General features: G+C 51.4%; 1 protein-coding gene across 9 annotated transcripts in view; it reads right to left on the minus strand.

The window, feature by feature from the left end:
- The window catches only part of MAPK8IP3 (mitogen-activated protein kinase 8 interacting protein 3), a 63,597-nt gene extending 43,756 nt beyond the window's left edge, over positions 1–19,841 (minus strand). For all 9 annotated transcript variants that reach the window (XM_063618403.1, XM_063618407.1, XM_063618404.1 and 6 more), the window contains exon 1: positions 17,311–19,841. In XM_063618403.1, coding sequence (XP_063474473.1) covers positions 17,311–17,628 — 318 coding nt within the window. In that variant the 5' untranslated portion in view covers positions 17,629–19,841. The remainder of the gene's footprint in view (positions 1–17,310) is intronic.
- Positions 19,842–21,173: the final 1,332 nt, after the last annotated feature.

Below are 21,173 nucleotides of genomic sequence, written 5' to 3' on the forward strand. Positions count from 1 at the left end.
CTGGGCTCAAGCGATCCTCCCACCTCAGCCTCCCAAAGTGCTGGGATTATAGGCCTGAGCGACTGCACCCAGCCTCAGCTGGGTTCTGAAGACAAAAGAGTTTCTCAAAAGATGGGAATATAAACCGGGCGGTGGATTTCATCTTTTGGGATCTGGAAGATTCATGGGTAGTGGCCACAGCTGTGTTCCCTATAATAACTCTACCCACTCTCCCACCGGATACTAGGCCCCTCGACGCTTCTTCCTATAGCAGCAGCTTCTAAAAAGGTCTTTGTGTTGAAACCACTGGGGCTCTGCCCAAGAGGTGACTCATTCTGCGCAGTTACTGAGAGGGCAGAAAACCACAGAGGAGGCGGGAGGGGCAGGCAGGGAGCAGGAGGCAGCAGGAAAAGTCTGTGTTACGGGCATCACATGCAACGTAAGGAAAAGGAAGAAAAACAAACACTCCACAGCTGAGAAAATGCATGACTGTTTTGTGCAGTGGTACAAAAAGTAAAAATAAGTGATTCTGAATTAACTGTGGCTACAACTAGCATATGAAGAACACACACATGCTATTAATTGACTGATAAGAATTTTTAACAAAAAGTTGTCTGGGTGCGGTGGCTCACGCCTGTAATCCCAACACTCTGGGAGGCCGAGGCAGGGTGGATCACGAGGTCAGGAGATGGAGACCATCCTGGCTAACATGGTAAAACCCTGTTTCTACTAAAAATAAAAAAAATTAGCTGGGCGTGGTGGCGGGTGCCTGTAGTCCCTGCTACTCGGGAGGGCGAGGCAGGAGAATCACTCGAACCCGGGAGGCGGAGGTTGCAATGAGCTGAGATCGCACCACTACACTCCAGCCTGGGCAACAGAGTGAGACTCAGTCTCCAAAAACAAAGCAAAACAAAACGAAAAAACAAAGTTTTTATAGGCCAGGAGCAGTGGCTCATGCCTGTAATCCCAGTACTTTGGGAGGCCGAGGCGAGTGGATTGATTGTCTCCAGGAGTTAGATGCAACATGGCGAAATCCCGTCTCTACAAAAAATTTAGCTGGACACGATGGCATGTGCCTGTAGTTCCAGCGAGCTGGGAGGCTGTGGTGGGAGGATCACCTGAGCCAGGAGGTCAGGGCTGCAGTGAGCCCTGAGGCTGGCACCACTGCACTCCCGAATGACAGTGAGATCCTCTCTCTAAAAAAAAAGATTTTGTAGAGATAGGGTCTCACTGTATTGCCCAGGCTGGTCTCAAATTCCTGGGCTCAAGCAATCCTCCCGCCTTGGCCTTCCAAAGTGCTGGGATTACAGGCATGAGCAAAGGATCTTTTTTTTTTTTTGAGATAGAGTGCAATGGCACGATCTCCGCTCATTGCAACCTCCGCCTCCCAGGTTCAAGCGATTCTCCTGCCTCAGCTTCCCGAGTAGTTGGGATTACAGGCATGCACCACCACATCCAGCTAATGTATTTTTAGTAGAGATGGCGTTTTGCCATGTTGGTCAGGCTGGTCTCAAACTCCTGACCTTAGGTGATCCGCTTGCCTTGGCCTTCCCAAGTGCTGGGATTACAGGCATGAGCCCCCATGCCTGGCCTTCTTTTGCTTTTTTTTTGAGACAAAGTTTTGCTCTTGTTGCCCAGGCTGGAGTGCAATGACATGACTCAGCTCACTGCAACTTCCGCCCCCAGGCGCAAGCGATTCTCTTGCCTCAGCCTCCCAAGTAGCTGGGATTGCAGGCACCCACCACCACGCCCAGCTAATTCTTTGTATTTTTAGTAGAGACGGGGTTTTGCCATGTTGGCCAGGCTGGCCTTGAACTCCTGACCTCAGGTGATCCACCCATCTCAGCCTCCCAAAATGCTGGGATTACAGGCGTGAGCCCTCCATGCTCAGCCTGGATATTTATTTATTTTATTTATTTATTTTTTGAGACAAAGTCTCACTCAGTCGCCCAGGCTGGAGTGCAGTGGCAGTATCTTGGCTCACTGCAAGCTCCGCCTCCTGGGTTCACGCCATTCTCCTGCCTCAGCCTCCTGAGTAGCTGGGACTACAGGCACCTGCCACCATGCCCGGCTAATTTTGTTTTTGTATTCTTAGTAGAGATGGGGTTTCACCGTGTTAGCCAGGATGGTCTCGATCCCCTGACCTCGTGATCTGCCTGCTTCGGCCTCCCAAACTGCTGGGATTACAGGCGTGAGCCACTGTGCCCGGCCTGGTCTGGATATTTTTAAAAGTAGGTAATTTTATTTCCTGTTATATAAAAAATGAAAATAATTATATAAACAATATGTTTTTGTAGGAAAATCAGTGTTAAGTAAAAACAGAAAAAATTTTAAATTACGAGGCTCGGTCTATAGGGTCAGTTAAAATTGTGTGACGTGCTTCTGGATTTGTATGTGTGTGTGTTAAGCAGATGTATGATCATCTCGTACACAGTGTTTTGTAACCTGATTTATTCACTGATTTATATTGAAATGCCTTTCAAAACCAACAGGCGCTGCCCCGCCACCCATCGTCTGGGAAGTGAGGAGCGCCTCTGCCCGGCCACCCATCGTCTGGGAAGTGAGGAGCGCCTCTGCCCGGCCACCCATCGTCTGGGAAGTGAGGAGCACCTCTGCCCGGCCGCCCCATCTGGGAAGAAGTGAGGAGCGTCTCTGCCTGGCCGCCCCGTCTGGGAAGTGAGGAGCGCCTCTGCCCGGCCGCCCCGTCTGGGAAGAAGTGAGGAGCACCTCTGCCCAGCCGCCCCGTCTGGGAAGAAGTGAGGAGCGCCTCTGCCCGGCCGCCCCATCTGGGAAGAAGTGAGGAGCGTCTCTGCCTGGCCGCCCTGTCTGGGAAGAAGTGAGGAGCGCCTCTGCCCGGCCGCCCCGTCTGGGAAGAAGTGAGGAGCACCTCTGCCCGGCCGCCCCGTCCGGGAAGAAATGAGCAACGCGTCTACCCGTTTGCCCTGTCTGGGAAATGAGGAGCGCCTCTGCCCGGCCGCCCCGTCTGGGAAGAAATGAGGAGCACCTCTGCCCAGCCGCCCCGTCTGGGAAGAAGTGAGGAGCACCTCTGCCCAGCCGCCCCATCTGGGAAGAAGTGAGGAGCGCCTCTGCCCGGCTGCCCCATCTGGGAAGAAGTGAGGAGCGTCTCTGCCTGGCCGCCCCGTCTGGGAAGTGAGGAGCACCTCTGCCCGGCTGCCCCATCTGGGATGTGGGGAGCGCCTCTGCCCGACCGCCCCGTCTGGGAGGTCTACCACGGAGGCCAGAAGCAATGTGGGGGCTGGACGTGGTGGCTCACGCCTGTAGTCCCAGTACTCTGGGAGGCTGAGGCGAGTTGATCACTTGAGGCTAGGAGTTCGAGACCAGTCTGGCCAACATGGCGAAACATATGAAAAATACAACAGACAAACCAACCAACCAACCAACCAACCAACCAACCAACCAACCCAGCGGCAACAAAACAGGTCTACCCTGGAGTCATACTCTAATTTTTTCTATTTTCCTCCCTTTCTGATCCTTTATCCCACTTTCTTTTTCTTCCTCTTCCTTCTCCCTCTTCTTTGTCAAATAGAGGATTGAGTTATTATCACTGATCCATATAAAGTCCCTCTCTCATTTATTTTAATTCCCACCCCCCATTTCTATTCCCCGACTTCCCATGTGCAACCTTCCTAATATGTTTGATACGCATCTTTTTGTTTGTATGTATTTTTAGAAAATGTTTATTGTTTTTGTGTGCAAAAAAAAAATTAATTAAAAAAAAAAAAACCAACAGGCGTATTCTACCACTTCCATTTTTGGCAGGTGTGTGTTCTGCTGAGAGTGTGTGGGTAGGGCACAGTTTGCTCAATCCATTATCTCTTTATGGACTTTCAGGTTGCTTTAAAATGTTTGCTATTATAAAAAGCTGGCCGGGCACGGTGGCTCATGCCTGTAATCCCAACACTTTGGGAAGCCGAGGCGGGTGGATCACCTGAGGTTGGGAGTCTCTACTAAAAATACAAAAAATTAGCTGGGTGTGGCGGCGTGCGCCTGTAATCCCAGCTACTCAGGAGGCTGAGGCAGGAGAATCGCTTGAATCCAGGTTGCAGTGAGCCGAGATTGCCACTGGTTGTGCCATTGCACTCCAGCCAAGGCAACAAGAGCGAGATTCCATCTCAAAAGAAAAACCAACATACAAACAAAAGCTGTGTGCACACACATCTTTGTATATTCACCTGCTGGCTTCCTGCTCTCCAAGGCCGTGGTCATGCACTGCTAAGTGACTCCTCAGAGGGTGTCCCAACTTACACTTCCCCCCAAAAAGTGGGACAGTGCCCTTTTGTAGAACTCTCAACATGTCTTTCTTTTATACTTTTTTGGTTTGTTTTTGAGGCTTTTTCTCTTTTACTTTTATTTTTCAATTTTTTGGGGACAGGGTCTCCCTCTGTCACCCAGGCTGGAGTGCAGTGGCACAACCAAGGCTCACTGCAGCCTTGACCTCGCGGACTCAAGCGATCCTCCCATCTCAGTCTCCTGAGTAGCTGGGCCCACAGGCACATGCCACCACATTGCACTAATTTTTGTGGGTTTTTTTTTTTTTTTTTTTTTTTGGTAGAGAAGGGGTCTCCCTATGTTACCCAGACTGATCTCAAACTCCTGGGCTCAAGTGATCCCCCCTCAGCCTCCCAGAGTATTAGGATTACAGGCATGAGCCACTGTGCCTGGCTACATTTCAGTGTGTTTCTGAGCCAGCACCACAGGTTTTTAAACTGGTGTTGTGGTGTAATGGTACTTTCTAGTATCTAATATCTGCTCTCCCTCTTACATCTTCCTTTTCAACATCTTCCTGGTTATTCCTAGTTTCTCCTTCTAGATTAATTTGAGAATCATTTTGAATCACCTACATACATATTTATTTTTTGGTTATGCATTTCACCTGCCAGTAGGCACCAGGTCTCTGTCCCTTAGGAAGGGGCCATTTTTTTTCTTTTTAAAGATGGGGTCTCAGGCTGGCACAGTGGCTCACACCTGTAATCCCAGCACTTTGGGTCGCTGAGGCAGGAGTGTCACTTGAGGCCAAGAGTTCGAGCTCAGCCTGGGCAATATAACAAGACCTTACCTCTACAAAAAATAATTAGCTTGGCATAATGTCGCATGCCCATAGTCCCAGCTACTTGGGAGGTTGAGGCAGGAAGATTGCTTGAGATGGGGTCTTGCTCTGTTATCCAGACTGGAGTACAGCAGCATGACCAAGGCTCACTGCAGCCTTGACCTACTGGGCTCAAGCAATCCTCTTGCCACAGCCTCCTGAAGCACAGGGACTACAAGCGTGAGCCACCTCGCCCAGCCCCTAATGCTGAGTCGTTTTCACTGAGAAGATGCTCAGGGCTAGACTTGGGGTGAGAGAAAACTCATCTTGAGGAAGTGAAGAGTCCCCTGATGGGGCTTCCAGGACTGGACGCTGGAACATTCTTTTTTTTTTTTTGGAGATGGCTCTGTTGCCCAGGCTGGTGTGCAGTGGTGCAATCTTGGCTCACTGCAACCTCTATCTCCCAGGTTCAAGCAATTCTCCTGCCTCAGCCTCTGACTAGCTGGGATTACAGGCGCCCACCACCACGCCCGGCTAATTTTTGTATTTTTAGTAGAGATGGGGTTTCACCACGTTGGCCAGGCTGCTCTCGAACTCCTGATCTCAAGGAATCTGCCTGCCTTGGCCTCCCAAAGTGCTGGTACTACAGGCGTGAGCCACTGCAGCCGGCCCAGAAAATATTTTTATTTAAAGATCATTGGCCAGGCGCAGTGACTCATGCCTGTAATTCCAGCACTTTAGGAGGCCGAGGTCGGGGGATCACCTGGGGTCAGGAGTTCAAGAGCAGTCTGGCCAACATCGTAAAACCCTGTCTCTACTAAAAATACAAAATTAGCCAGGCATGGTGGTGCATGCCTGTAATCCCAGCTACTCAGCAGGCTGAGGCAGGAGATCTCTTGAACCCGGGAGGCAGAGGTTGCAGTGAGTCGAGGCCATGACATTGCACTCCAGCCTGGGTGACAAGAGTGAAACTCTGTCTCAAAAAAAAAAAAAAAAAAAAAAAAAAAATCATTTACTTCTGATTTAAGAGAACCAAGAATTTTCACCCGGGCTTGGTGGCTCAAGTGTGTAATCCCAGCACTTTGGGAGGCTGAGATGGGCAGATCTTGAGGTCAGGAGATGGAGACCATCCTGGCTAACAAGGTGAAACCCCGTCTCTACTAAAAATACAAAAAAGATTAGCCAGGCAGGGTGGCGGGTGCCTGTGATCCCAGCTAATCAGGAGGCTGAGGCAGGAGAATGGTATGAACCCGGGAGGCAGAGCTTGCAGTGAGCCAAGATCGCGCCACTGCACTCCAGCCTGGGCGATAGAACGAGACTCCATCTCAAAAAAAAAAAAAAAAAAGAGAGAACCAAGAATTTTCAGTAGTGGGGACTTGGGGAATAGAGATGAATTTAAATCTATAAAGCACGATTACAAAATATAAACGGAGCTGAGAAAAATAACATTTTAACTATCAGCATTTTTGTTGAATGGGCCTGCATAGTACTAGATTATAAAAAAATAAAAGAACTACCCGGAATACAGCACGGTAGTATCTTGGTCCCAGAGACCTACTGAAGGTGTGACGAAAGCAAAGTGAAAGGTTTCTGTACACGTGCTCGTGATCCATGCTGCAGGGCAGCGTGTATTTGACACAGCTACCTACCTAATCGAGTCTAGTGAAATGCCGTGTGGCATCTGGACACGCGAGGCCACCTGTGGGTCACCTTTGAGATCCCGAGGAGCAATGACTCGAGATGACAAAATGAAGGAAAACACGGGTGTCGCTCCTCAGTCGAGACACGAGACAACTCTCACATCTAGGTACCAATATGCCACAGGATTCCCTTTTTAGACATGTTTTTAAGATGTACTTCCCCATCCCTCCCACGACCAAAGGGCTCTGCTTGAAAATTAAATTCAACTTATGTTTTCAGAATTTGCTTTTCGGTGAATTTCTTTCTTTCTTTTTTTTTTTTTTTTGAGATGGAGTTTTACTCCGTCACCCAGGCTGGAGTGCAGTGGCACGATCTTGGCTCAGTGCAACCTCCGCCTCCTGGGTTCAAGTGATTCTCTTGCCTCAGCCTCCCAGTCTCCCGAGTAGCTAGGATTATAGGCGCCCACCACCACACCTGGCTAATTTTTATTTTATTTTTTTTTTGAGACGGAGTCTCGCTCTGTTGCCTAGGCTGGAGTGCAGTAGCGTAATCTCAGCTCACCGCAACCTCTGCCTCCCAGGTTCAACTGTTTCTCCTGCCTCAGCATCCCGAGTAGCTGGGATCACAGGCGCCCACCACCACACCTGGCTAATTTTTTTTATTTTTAGTAAAGATGGGACTTCATTGTGTTAGCCAGGATGGTCTCGATCTCCTTGACCTCGTGATCTGCCTGCCTTGGCCTCCCAAAGTGTTGGGATTACAGGCGTGAACCACTGCGCCTGGTCATACCTGGCTAATTTTTGTAGTTTTGGTAGATACGGGGTTTCACCATGTTGGCCAGGCTGGTCTCAAACTCCTAACCTCAGGTGATCCACCCACCTCAGCCTCCCAAAGTGCTGGGATTAGAGGCGTGAGCCACCATGCCCAGCATTTTCAGTGAATTTCAAGATACATATTGAAATAACCTGGCTGGGCACAGTGGCTTACTCCTGTAATCCCAGCATTTTGGGAGGCCGAGGTGGGCGGATCACGAGGTCAGGAGTTTGAGACCAGCCTGACCAACATGGTGAAACCCCATCTCTACTAAAAATACCAAAATTAGCCGGGCGTGGTGGTGCGTACCTGTAATCCCAGCTACTCAGGAGGCTGAGGCAGGAGAATCTCTTGAACTCAGGAGGCAGAGGTTGCAGTGAGCCGAGATCGTGCCATTGCATGACAGAGGGAGACTCTGTCTCAAAAAAAAAAGAAATGACCTGAGAGCATAGGGTCTTTGAAAACCTAGTAATCCACGTCAGTTTTTTCAGTATTCCATAAAACGATATCATCCTTCCTTTTATATATAAACAAAGTTAATGCAGTGACTGACTTTTAATGTCCAATATAAAATCAAGATGACAGTATTGTGGGCTCAGAATGTGAGAGCAATGGCCAGGTAAGTTCTTTCACAGGGCGATCAACAGGCTTTTTGGTGACTTTCACAACCCATGGACACTTTCCTGCCGAGTAAAGTCACACATTAAATCCAAACCTCGGCCAGGCGCGGTGGCTCCCGCCTGTAATCCCAGCATTTTGGGAGGCTGAGGTGGGCAGATCACCTGAGGTCAGGAGTTCAAGACCAGCCTAGCGACCATGGTGAAACCCCATCTCTACTAAAAATACAAAAAATTAGCCGGGTGTGGTGGTGGGCACCTGTGATCACAGATACTCAGGAGGCTGAGGCAGAATCGCTTGAACCCGGGAGGTGGAGCTTGCAGTGAGTGGAGATCGCGCCGTTGCACTCCAGCCTAGGCAACAGAGTGAGACTCTGTCTCAAAAAAAAAACAAAACAAAACAAAAAAACTTCCAAACCTCCTCTCATACGTTCGTTAGGCCAGGCTCACCAGCGAGAAACAATTCAGCTCTGGCTGGTTGGTTAGAAACGAATCTTGACACGAATCAAAGATCTCGTTCTTGTGCAATACCGATCAACTTATTTCCTTCCCTGGGAATGAGGGGGTAGTATGAATTTCCAAAGGAAAAACGCTCATTTTTGGTCTTTTATCTTAAGCAGGCAGACAGGCACTGGGCACATGCCTGGCAGATGCCCTTCACGGCTAGTTCCCAGGTACGGGCAGGGACCTCGCATGGCTGTGGTTACCCAGGGCTGGCAAGGGGCAGTCAGAGCTCTTTCCATTTCCCACAACTGCCTGGCCACCTAGATCTAAAACACAGAGAGAGGACATGCAGGGGGTGGCTCTGGAGTTACAAAGCTGCCCCTGAAGCCTGCTGGACAGGACATGGGTCGAGGGAAGGACATTTCTCCATTGAGGTATTACATGTGGGGCTGAGAGATCTGGCCACCAGCTCGGGAATCCAAAAATCAGGTTGAAAAGCAAGGCTTCCTCACGTTCTGTGAAAGGGACTGCTGGGTTCAGCGTCCACATGAAACAAATCCCAACTGGTTGAACACGCACTGATTTTCAAGAATGGGTAAGACAGATGGGAAATAGATATATATATATATATATACATCTATTTCCCATCTGTCTTACTAGCACATATACATTTGTATTGGGAAATACATATATATATATAAATTTATATGGTTGGTACCAGCAGAAGAAAAATGGAGATAAAACTAAAACCCCAAGTTAAATGTCCCATCCTATGAAACATCTCCCTGGGAAAAATTATTCTCAAGTAAACTTTTATTCTCCGGTGCATTCTTAGGAGTTTACATTGGCTTCTGAAACTTCCTAATCAGCCCCAGCCTCCGACTCCCTCTGGTTCCCCTGAACGAGGGGCCTGCTAACCGAGCCTCAGTTTACTCTTCTCAGTAGACAAAGGGTCCCTGCTCCCAAAACATGAATGCTTTAACCTGAGGCAGGGACACAGAGACACACATGTGCAAGGGCCCACTGGGACTGTGCGTTTATCTGGGAATTCATTTCCTGGGGAGAAGGAAAGGTGATGGGCAGGCTGGCTGGGGAAAGGTTAGGGAACAGGAGCCCAAAACTCCCCAGAGGCCTGGGGAGGAAGGGGCACCCAGAAACTTTAACGAAAGGCAAGTTTTGAATCTGGTTGTTGATAACAAGAATCGAAATGTCCTAGGCCCTGTGTGGGAAACGTAGACGGAGGAGCGGTCTTGAGGAAAGGCCCTGTCGTGTTTCACGTCGCATGCCCCGGCTCTCTTGCTGTAACAGTGGCTCAAAAAAAATGCAACAGAGTAATGATGTTGTGGACTCTAAGGGTCCCTGCAAGGACTCATCCCCTCAAAAGCGGATTCTAGTCTCTGGGTTTCTCCGCCAGCCTCCCCCGGAGCAGTGCTTGGCCCAGCACCCTGCCATGGGGTGAGCGGGCTTACAAACCGCTCATGCGTGAAGGTTACATAAAAGCAAGCCGCCCAGCTCCCCTGCGGGCAGGCGGATGGGCAAACAGCACTGCTGGGACCCTGCTTGGCCATGGGGGAAGGACACACACAGCCTGGGTGAGTCCCCGAATCACTGTACAGAGTGGAAGACGTCACAGGAAACCACGTATGCACTGCAGGAGGCCATTGTGCAAAGCTCTAGAAGATGCAAATCAACCCACAGTGACTGAAGGCAGGCCAGTGGTTACCTGGGGACAGGTGGGGCAAGGACGGGTTGGAGGGGGGTTACACAGGACACAGGGAACTCTGGGGTCTGGGCGTCTACACTGCTTGGACTGCAGGGATGGCTTCAGGTGTTTATATGTATTTCAAAACCCATCAAATTGTACTCTTTAAGTATGTACAGTTCAGTGTATGTCAATGATACTGCAATAAAATTGTTACCCACAGAAAGAAAAGAAAAAGCAGCCCAAGGCGAAAAAGTCGATCCTGTGCCCTGAGCACAGGCAGTCCTGAGGTGCGAGCGGTTTCCCACCAGGCTCCTCTAGGCCTTTCGAGAACTTCAGCCCCTCTCTGCTGTTTCCTGTCACTGGCATCCACTTTCCCATCTCACAATATTTTCTCCTGTCTGGTCTCCTGTATCTGAAACCCACTGCTACGGGATCTCCCCTCTTTCTGGAAAATGTTCATTAAACAGGAAACAAACCCACCCTTTAAGCATCTTCCTTTCTTGCATGAAGCTGAGTAACTCACCATCTGCCCTTCTGTGCAGGCAGCTCGGCTAGACTGCCCACAGCCGCACTGTCCAGTATGGAAGCCCTGGCCACATGTTTACATTAATTAAAATAAAACACAGCCGGGCATGGTGGCACGAGCCTGTAGTCCCAGCTACTCGGGAGGCTGAGGTGGGAGGATTGCTTCGGTCTAGGAGTTTGAGAACAGCCTGGGCAACATGGCGAGACCTCATCTCTGAAACAAGTAAATACAACTAAAAACCCAGTTCCTCAGTTCCATGAGTCACGCCTAAAATGCTCAACGGCCCTCTCTCCATGAGTCACACCTAAAATGCTCAACGGCCCTATGTGGCCAGCAGCTACTGAAGTGGACAGCACCAAATACAACATTTCCATCATCCCAGAACGTTCTGTCAGACAGAAAGGCTGCTCCAAAGAGACAGTCCTTGACCTTCAGGAACTGCAGTTTGGTGAGATGTGTGCAGAGGCAGAGGAAAGCCGGCTTCCCCTTATCCACAGACACAGAAGGCCAGCATCTCCGGGTGTGCCGAGAAAGAGAAACAACAGGCTCAGGCTGAATGAACCAGAGGGTGCTGGCCCCTTGTTGGCAGGGAGCAGCTTAACTTGCGGAAGCCGGGAGAGAGGCCTGGTGGGGGCTCAGCTCCCCAGGCAGGGGCGGGCAGAGTGGGTGATGGGGGCTTCTCTGCAGGTGCACTGGGGAGGTAGACACCAGCGAATCAGGCAGAGAGAGGAACTGGCCAGGTAAACCCCGAGGGTGGGGTGGGGGCAGGTGGTCTAGGAGGCAGGAGCTGCAGGTCTGCAGAATGGGGGGCAGCCAGAAGACCAGAGGCAGATGAGGCTGGTGAGAGGTGGGCCCAGGGGTGCCACCTGGGGGAGACAGCCTCACTCTGTCCACCCAGTGTCCTGGCCCACCTTGTCACTCAGATCCCCTCATGTTACCACCATCTGAGATGTCCCCCCAGGAGAGCAATCAGCTAATCCCCCTGCCTGGAATTCAGCCTAGCACTCAAGAGACCAGATATGCTTTGTGAGGGTTCTCTGGTCTGGCGAAGTGGGGGGGGGTGGGAGTGGCTGGGAGATCCTGGGATGGTGGTGACTGGAAGCAGAAGGCAGCAAAGGAAATGAAAAATGGGGACATTAAAGAACTCCTGAGGCCGAAAGAACACCAGAACCTAGTGGCGGCTGGATACTCGGGGTGACAAGGGGAGCTCGGGACCCCAATTTTCTTTTCTTTTCTTTTTTTTTTGAGACGGAGTCTCCCTCTACTGCCCAGGCTGGAGTGCAGTGGCGTTGCAATCTCGGCTCACTGCAACCTCCACCCTGTGTTGAAGCAATTCTCCTGCTTCAGCCTTCCAAGTAGCTGGGATTACAAGCGTGCATCACCAGGCCCAGCTAATTTTTGTATTTTTAGTAGAGACGGGGTTTCGCCATATTGGCCAGGCTGGTCTCAAACTCCTTACCTCATGATCCACCTGCCTCAGCCTTTCAAAGTGTTGGGATTACAGGCATGAGCCACTGCGCCCGGCTTTGGGACCCCAACTTTCAACAGGGCAAAGGAAAACAAGTGCGGAGAGCCGGCACCCCATGCAGCTCCCAGCGAGCTTCTGCAGTGATTTTCATGCACTAACAGCTCATCCTCCCGCCCTGGTAATAAATGGGAACCTGGGAAAGGGGCCCATCCAAAAATCTTGTGCCCCTCACCTAATGCCCATCTGGCACAGATTAAGGATCTAGCAGGCTCTGCACGCCATGGATCTTCCTGCTGAGGCCTGAGGACATGCCCCGTGTCTGGTCCCCAGGGCCCATGAGCCAGACTGAGGCACAGCTGCAAAGTGACTGATCTGTGCTGTCGCAATGGTCAAGGTCGCAAAGAGTAGAGAATGAGAGGCCACCGCAGAACACAGGACACAACAAGGACACAGGAGCCCCTGAGCCCCTTACACAGCCAGAGAAAGCAGCGTGGGAAGACACCCGCACTTGGGAAGCTGGGTGAGGAGTGTTAATTCTGCAACCTTTCTGTACGTATTTCAAAATGGTTTTAAAAACTTAAAGATGAAACAGATATTTCACTTAGAAATCTCAGTTTTGGAAGAACTGACTTCTCTCACCTCTCGGCCCTGTCTGACTGCTGCCAGCGTGGCCCGGGGCTCCTGCAGCGGAGCAGCAGAGGGGCAGGCTGCGCCCAGCGGCCTCCAGGCCCACTTTGGCCTCTGTCCCGTGTTCTCTTTGGCTGGCAGGTACCTCCTTCTCCATGGTTTCTACATGGATTTGCTCCACTTTTTAGGGAGACTGCTGTACTCCTGGTGAGTGATGCAGCTACACCAGGCCAGCTTTCAGAGGCACCTAGGAAAGGCAACTCTGGCAGCCCCATCTTGATAGCTTCATTTAAAGCAAATTTAAAAAAAAACTGTTCTTAATATCATAACATGGCAGGAAAAGAAATCGCATACTCTGGCCAAGCAGTGGTGAATTTACTATATGTCATATGAAAAACAAAAATAAAAATTTCTGATTCAGCATCTTAATTCATTTATGGAAAAGACTTCCTACAGATCGTCTGGGGCAGAGGAAAAAAAGGAAGAAAAAATGGCAGAGTAATGATCTCTGTAGAGCGGGGTTATGGTGTTTGTCTTCTCTAGCTGAATCCTACCCAAATATTCTATGAAATGGATGACATTTATTTATTTTTTATTTTTATTTATTTATTTATTTTGAGACAGAGTCTCACTTTTGTCGCCCGGGCTGGAGTGCAGTGGTATGATCTTGGTTCACCACAACATCCGCCTCCTGCGTTCAAGTGATTCTCCTGCCTCAGCCTCCCGAGTAGCTGGGACTACAGGGGCCTGCCGCCACACCTGGCTAATTTTCTAATTTTCTTTTTCTTTTTTTTTTTTTTTTAGTAGAGACAGGGTTTCGCCAGGTTGGCCAGGCTGGTCTCAAACTCCTGACCTGAGATGAGGAGGTCAGGAGTCCAATGTCAAATGTTGGGAGGCTGAGGTAGGAGGATTGCTTGAGTCCAGGAGTTTGAGACCAGCCTGGGCAACATGGCGCGACCTCATCTCTCGGCTGCCTCAGCCTCCAAAACTGCTGGGATTACAGACCTGAGAGCCACTGCGCCTGGCCGGTAACTTTTATTTAACTAGGAAAAAATAAGTTTTGGATAAAACTGTCCTCCCTTGCATCCTTTCCTTACATAGCATCAAATGCCGAATGATCAGCAAACATCACGATCTGGTCTTGTTGAGAGAACGCCCACTCCAGCTGCCTGCCATGAGCCTGGGGGGTGTTACCAGCAGCAGTTTCTTTAGGGTAAAGAAGATTTTAAGGCAAATACTGACTGCTAATACTCACATGGCATCTCTCACACCTTATTTTTCCTCTTGTAAGCTAAGCAGTTGATCACTATGGGAGAAGGGCTCTTTGCTGCCCGGGTAAGCACAGCAAACGTGGTGGCTCTGCCTGGCCCTCCTCTGGAGCTGCACCGGACGGTGAGTGTGGAGGCAGCATCTACTCCTTCCAGCCCCCACTCCTTTCAGCTGCTGTTTCCCACCTTCTTCTTTTCCACTGGGAAATAACTTGAGGGTTTTAAAAAACTTTGTATCAGAACCTGCACAACCAGAAACTGCATTGTCTGGTAGGCGGCTAGCAACGTCCGGTGCCTGCCGTCCACGGCGGCCCTGAGAACCCGTCAAGGGCTCTGCCCTGACTCTGCTACATCTGCCTGCCCACAATTCTCCAGGCAACCAACAGCCAGTGATGGTGCTTGGATCTTGAGATGAAACTGACTTGCAAAGTCCGCGGCCACTGCAGCCCAGCGAGGGGAAGAGGACGGACCCAGGGTGTGTGGCTCCTCAGGGCCGGGCTGACACTCAGGCTGGGGTCTGCAGACTCCACTGCTTGGGTCAGTCTCTCGGGAGACCCCACCCTCTCTAGCTCCTGTCACTCCCATACACTCAGTTGCCTGTTGTTATCAGAGCACACTGGGAGTCACTGTGGTTGTGACCGGCAAGAAGATGGGAACATGGATGTCTGCTCTGCTCAGGCTTTTATAAAACCCTGCAGATTCTGTCTGCTCAGAGGCTGCAGTGGCTCAGGTTACCCATCTCTGACTAAGCCTTCTTGAGAAGAGTGGCTGGGGATGGAGCTTCTGCTGACAGCTCACCCAGGAGCTCCTCTGCAACAAGACACGCCTGCAGCGTGTGACGTCCCGCTCCCCTCTTATCAGACACACGTCTATGTGATCACAAGTCCCTGCCTAGAAAAGACGCCGACCCACAGGGCACAATGATCTTGATCTACAAAGTTGGAAATGAAGGTCTGCTTGATTCAATAGAGGAGGAGGCATGCCAAATGTTGACAGCATCGAGCCCTTTTCCTTAGTTGTAAAGCCCTGAGGTCTTTCCAAGGGCGCCCTGTTGGTGTTTAATCACAGCCTCCATGCTGGCCAAGCATTGCCTGGCTTCAGGGCTCAGCTCCCGAAGCCCTCGGTGCAGCTTCTCTAAAGAGCTGGGGCAATGGTGGGTCTCAGACTAAAGGTGATAGCTTTGCAAACCACACGCACACCCGTCAGCTTGGTCCAGTGGGAGCCCTGGGGGAGGGCAGATGCACTCACGGCAGCTTGCATGTAAACCGCACAGAGCCGGGCAGCGCCTATCCTGTGCAGAGCTCATTTTTAAGCGGAAAGGTTATAATTTCTAGCCTTAACATTGTCCATCTTGATTTTCTCCTTTCAGTTCCTTCTCATCCACTATACTGACCACATAGGTACAAGGTGGAAAAAAGAAACCCCCCCGAAATCTAGGTCAGGCCACTGTGTGGGAGAGAAGTGGAGGGCGGTGCCCAGCACAGGGGTGCAGCCACAGCTCCACAGCTGAGCAAGGGCAGCCCTGGCACTCCAGGCTTCTGGGGAGCACCCCTCCGGTGCCTGCAGCTGCCTGACATGGAAGCAAGCGCTCAGGCCGGCGTCGGGTTCACTCTGCATCCTGGCTGGGCACTTCTGGGGTAGGTGACCTTGGTTCAGCCCCTCCACTTCTCGGGACAAGTTTCCTTCCCAGTAAAATGCCTACAGTCACCCTGAGCTCCAAAATCCATGAATCCCTGCGTTCCCTTAGGTTGAGAGCTTTAACTGAGCTTTGCTGGAACCGGGGCATTCCAATCAACACATAACCGCCTCCTGACAGACCCGACGCCCAAACGCAGTAGAAACCACAGGAAAGGAGGAATGATACAACCTACTGTTATGATTTTTATAAACACGCTTTAAACCAAACTAGGCCATAAATCACCTTGGTTTCAGAAAAAGCCAAAATACTGACACAATCTTTTATTTTCCTATTAAAGTCAAGAATGTGTTAAGCCGAATTAATTGAAAAGGAATTGAAGCTCATTTCCTAAGACACTTCTATTCGTAAGTCAAACAGCATTATCTAACTCCTAGAATGACAGAATTTCTGGGCTTAGAGATTGCCTAGTGCAATTCACTCCTTTGATGGAAAATCAAACCCCAGGCAGGCGACAGGCCAAGGTCACAGAGGCAAAGCAGGGATGGGAACCAGCCTCCCTGAACCTGTTTCTGACAAAGGGCGAGGCTCTGGGCCCACACGCAGGCAGGCCGAGCTCAGTATCTGATGGTGAATGAATGAAGCTAAGTGGTGCTCCCCACAGGGCATGGCTCCTGTAACTGCTTCACAAATAAGCGATTTCCAGGTTATGGAGACATCCTAGCACAGAATCAAACGCTTCAAACTCAGACTTTTAACTCTTCAGAAGCCAGAGTGGAGTTCCTCAGCCCTGGCTACATCAGCTAACAATCTCGCCAAGCAAGGAACCAAGGGGCAAAGAGATCACCTCCAGAAACTTGAGTGTTCCTTCTGCTGACAGAGGAGCAGCCCGCCTGCGGCCTTGTTCTGTGTTTACATCAACCACCCAATTCACCCATGTCACAGACCTTCAAAATACGGGATTAGGGACAAGGGAAAGGTCTCCAACATCATCCACAGACGGCTGCAGCCCCCTAAGAACACCAAAAGATTCCTTTTCTAGATGGGTTTAGAATGGCAGCCAACAGAGGTAGCACTTGGGGCCGGGAAACGGTTTTGACTACACACACGCACGAAAGCAAAGGGAATTGGCATGCAGAGGTGGGTGGGGAGGGGAGAGTGAGGCCTGGCTTTGAAGCTGAGCTCCCCGGGGATGACGCCAGGCACATCGGATTTGGGGCTGAAGGTTCAAGGCTGGGGGCCCGGAGGAGGGGGCCAGGGCCCAGGCCTGGGCGGAAAAGGGGGTCCCCGGGAGTCGGGGTGGGGTCCCGGGGCAGGCGGGGGAGTGCTCTAGGGAGGTGTCTCACGGCGGGCAGAGGGGGTGGGGAAGTCCCGAGGCGGGGGACAGGGGGTCCAGGCGGGTCTCGGGGCGGGGCCTGGGGGTCCCGAGGTCCGGGGTGCCGGAGCGGGGTCTGGGGTCGGGAGGGGTGTTGGGTCCGGGGCCAGGGGCTGGCTGGGGGTCCGGGACGGGGATGCGGGCGGGTCCTGCGGCCCACGCACCTCCTCCGCCTGCCTGCGCAGCGCCTTCTCGCGCTCGTACTGGGTGAGCAGCTGCTCGTTGTCCTCGCGCAGCAGCTCCAGCTCCACCTCGTGCTCCTGGTTCTCGCTGAGCACCGAGTCTAGGTTCTCCAGCACGTTCACCACCAGCGGCATGAGCTCCTTGACCACCTCCTCGTCGTAGCAGTGGATGAGGCGCTCGAACTCGCGGTAGATGGAGCCCGCCAGGCCCGACACCCGCTCCGACATCACCGAGCCGGAGCAGTAGTCGTCCTGGTACACCACCACGCCGCCGCCCTCGTCCATCTGGATCTCCATCATCGCGGCCACCGCCGCCGCCAGCGCGGCTCGCTATCCGGCCGGCGCGCCCGGCCCTCCCCGGCTGCCTCAGGTCCTGCAGGCCGCGGCCCGTCGCTTCCCGCAGCTGCTGTCGCCTCAGGGCTCCGCCGCCGCCGCTGCCGAGGCTGCGCCCGTCATTCACTCGCCGGAAGTCCCGCCCTCCAGCCGGAGGGGGCGGTGCCCGCGCGTCTCGCCGCAGCCGCGCCGCCAGGGGGCGCAGGGGCCGTGACGTCAGAGGAAGCGGGGCTTCGGGCCGGAAGCGCGGCTGAGTGGGGCAGCGGGAGCTCCCGGCCAGGCTGATGGGATCCGCGGGGTGGCAGTGGTCGCTTCCCCTAGCGCGCGGTAGCTTGAGCATGTCCCCGCCACCCTGGGCTTCCGGTGACCTCGGTCGCGTCTCCAGGCTCTGCACACTTCGGCGGACTGAGGTGAAGGCTCAGCGCCTGCGCCTCAACCCCGGCCGCCCTGATGAGCCCACGTTCCCTACAGCACCGCGCCCCGCTTAGTCCGCGCCCAGCGCCTCCCCTCTCCTAGTGCCTTCCCCACTCAGCTGGCTCCTCCCGGGATTCTGTGAATGCACCCTCAACGTCCATCTCATCCTGAAACCCAGCAGCGTGGCCTCCTTCCTTTCGCCCACTTCTCCCTACTGCATTGACTGCTTCAGATTTTTTTTTTTTTGAGATGGAGTCTTGCTCTGACGCCCAGGCTGGAGTGCAGTGGCGCGATCCTGGCTCACTGCAAGCTCCGCCTTCCGGGTTCGAGTGATTCTTCTGCCTCAGCCTCCGGAGTAGCTGGATTACAGACCAGCTAATTTTGTATTTTTAGTAGAGATGGGGTTTCGCCATGTCGGCCAGGCTGATCTCAAACTCCTTATCTCAAGTGATCCGCCCGCCTCGACCTCCCAGAGTGTTGGGATGACAGGCGTGAGCCACCGCGCCCGTCCAGATTTTGTTTCTTTTCAGCTATGTGCAATCTGTTTAACCCATCCACTGGGTTATTAATTTCAGCGATTTTTTTTTTTTTTTTTTGAGACGGTGTTTCGCTCTTGACGCCCAGCCTGGAAGTGCAATGGCGCGATCTCGGCTCACTGCAACCTTCACCTCCTGGGTCCAAGCGATTCCCCTGCCTCAGCCTCCTGAGTAGCTGGGATTACAGACAAGCGCCATTAACGCCTGGCTCATTTTTTTGTATTTTTAATAGAGATGGGGTTTCACCATGTTGGCCAGGCTGGTCTTGAACTGCTGACTTCAAGTGATCCACCCGCCTCCCTCGGCCTCCCAAAGTGCTGGGATTACAGGCGTGAGTCACTGCGCCCTGCCAATGATTCTATTTTTGTCCTATTTGATTTCTTATATTCTAGCAGTTTTGATAGGCTCTTACACTTCCAACCACATATTTAAGCTTTGTGTGTGTCTCATAACTACAGTATCTGCAGCCTTTGCAGATCTGATTCTGCATGTTATCCTGGTTGACTCTTGGCTCAGGGTCCCCTTTCCCCCATTCTGAGCTAGTGTCCCCAGGATTTTTGTCTCTGGAAGTACTTGAGGCCTGAACTTAAAATGTGTTGCTCCGTAAGATTTGCACTTTATTTTGCTGGGCAGAGGGACACCATGAACCCAAGACTTTGAAACTCAATTTGGGAGCCACACATGTATTGTGAATTCCGATGAAACCACATCGGTGACTACTTAATGCTAATAGAAATGGCCACTTACCATCTTTCACCTGCTGAAATGCTCATCAGTTCGGATCCTCTCATCCTAATCTGATTGCACCTAAACAGTAACTCCCGTAGCTGACGCCCTACTGATTGTTTGTTTGTTTTTGGAGGCAGGATCTTGCTCTGTTGCTCAGGCTGGACGCACTGGCATCATCAGGGCTCACTTGAACTCTTAGGTTCAAGTGCTCCCACCTCAGCCTCCTAAGAAGTTGGGTCTACAGGTGTGCGCCACCACTGCTGGGCCAATTTTAGAAACATTTCTGTAGAGACGGAGGTCTCACTGTTACTCTGGCTGGTCTTGAATTCCTGGCCTCAAGCGATCCTCCCCCTTGGCCTCCCAAAGTGCTGAGATGACAGGTGTGAACCACCATGCCAGGCTCTATTGTGTTTCTCACATTTTCTCCTTTAACATAATTTGCCGTACAGATCCCACTAAGAGTGTTTCAGTCTCAGATTCCAATTTCCTGGGACCCCAAGTGACTTAATTTTGCCAAATCCCCATTTCTTTTTTTTTTTTTCTGAGATGGAGTCTCAGTCTGTCGCCCAGGCTGGAGTGCAGTGGCGCCATCTCAGCTCACTGTTACTTCCACCCCCCGTGTTCACGCCATTCTCCTGCCTCAGCCTCCTGAGTAGCTGGGACTACAAGCGTGTGCTACCATGCCCAGCTAATTTTTGTAATTATTAGAGATGGGGGTTTTACCATACTGGTCAGGCCGGTCTCAAACTCTTGACCTCAGGTGATCCACCCACCTCGGCCTCCCAGTGTTGGGATTACAGGCATGAGCCACCGTGCCTGGCCCCAAATCTCCATTTCTAAGCCTGCAAAACTGAGCCTAAAATATCCAGCCTACTAGGAATGTCAGCTAATCCATGAAAGGAGCATGGCACCATCTCCAGCAAATAACGTGCGATAAAGTTTATGGAGAATTGTGAGGTTCTATAAAGTGAAAATGACGAGGCTGGGCGAACAGATGTAATCTATAATTCTTCCTGGTGAACAAGTTAGAGCAAGCTTGCGTTTTGGGGGATGTTCCCTCTGAATTCCTGAGGTAGCACACTACAGTGCACACTACAGTAGGAGCAATGCTACCACAGGGAGAGGCCAACAGACTTGGCCATCAACTCAATTATTATCACTACCATGATTGCGCAGATTTGTTGCTTGAAGTTGGTTAAAATCAAATTTTAACAAGATGCTGGATAATCCTTGACGCTTATGGAATCATACAATTGGTCTTCTCCTGAAAGTTGGTGCTGAATTAGAACTTCTTACAGCTGGGCATAGTGGCTTACACCTGTAATCCCAGCACTTTGGGAGGCCGAGGAGGGAGGATCGCTTGAATCCAGGAGCTTGAGACCAGCCTGGGCAACATGGTGAAACCCAGAGTCTACCAAAAAAAAAAAAAAAAAAAAATCAGCCAGGCGTGGTGGTGCATGCCTGCAGTCCCAGCTACTTGGGAGGCTGAGGTGGGAGGATCACTTTAGCCTGGGAGGTCGAGGCTGCAGTGAGCAGAGATTGTGCCACTGCACTCCAGCCTGAGTGACAGAATGGTGGCACTCCAGCCTGGGCAACAGAATGGCTCTGTCTAAAAAAAAAGAAGAAAGAACTTCTAGGAATAGAGTTGACTTCCTTTCAGATTCAGAAATATTATTTGGGATGCAAGTTTTTCTCATTAAAATATCTTAAAATGTAAGATGGGCATGTAAAATGTAAGATGTAAGTTTCTAAAATTCAACTTTAATTTCTAAGTATCTGCCCTGATGCCTGCTAAGAAGTCACACAGTTCCCTGTGATGTTCCTCTCATCTTC

The sequence above is a fragment of the Symphalangus syndactylus genome, chromosome 14 (genome assembly GCF_028878055.3).
Source record: "Symphalangus syndactylus isolate Jambi chromosome 14, NHGRI_mSymSyn1-v2.1_pri, whole genome shotgun sequence".
Taxonomy (NCBI): Eukaryota; Metazoa; Chordata; class Mammalia; order Primates; family Hylobatidae; genus Symphalangus; species Symphalangus syndactylus.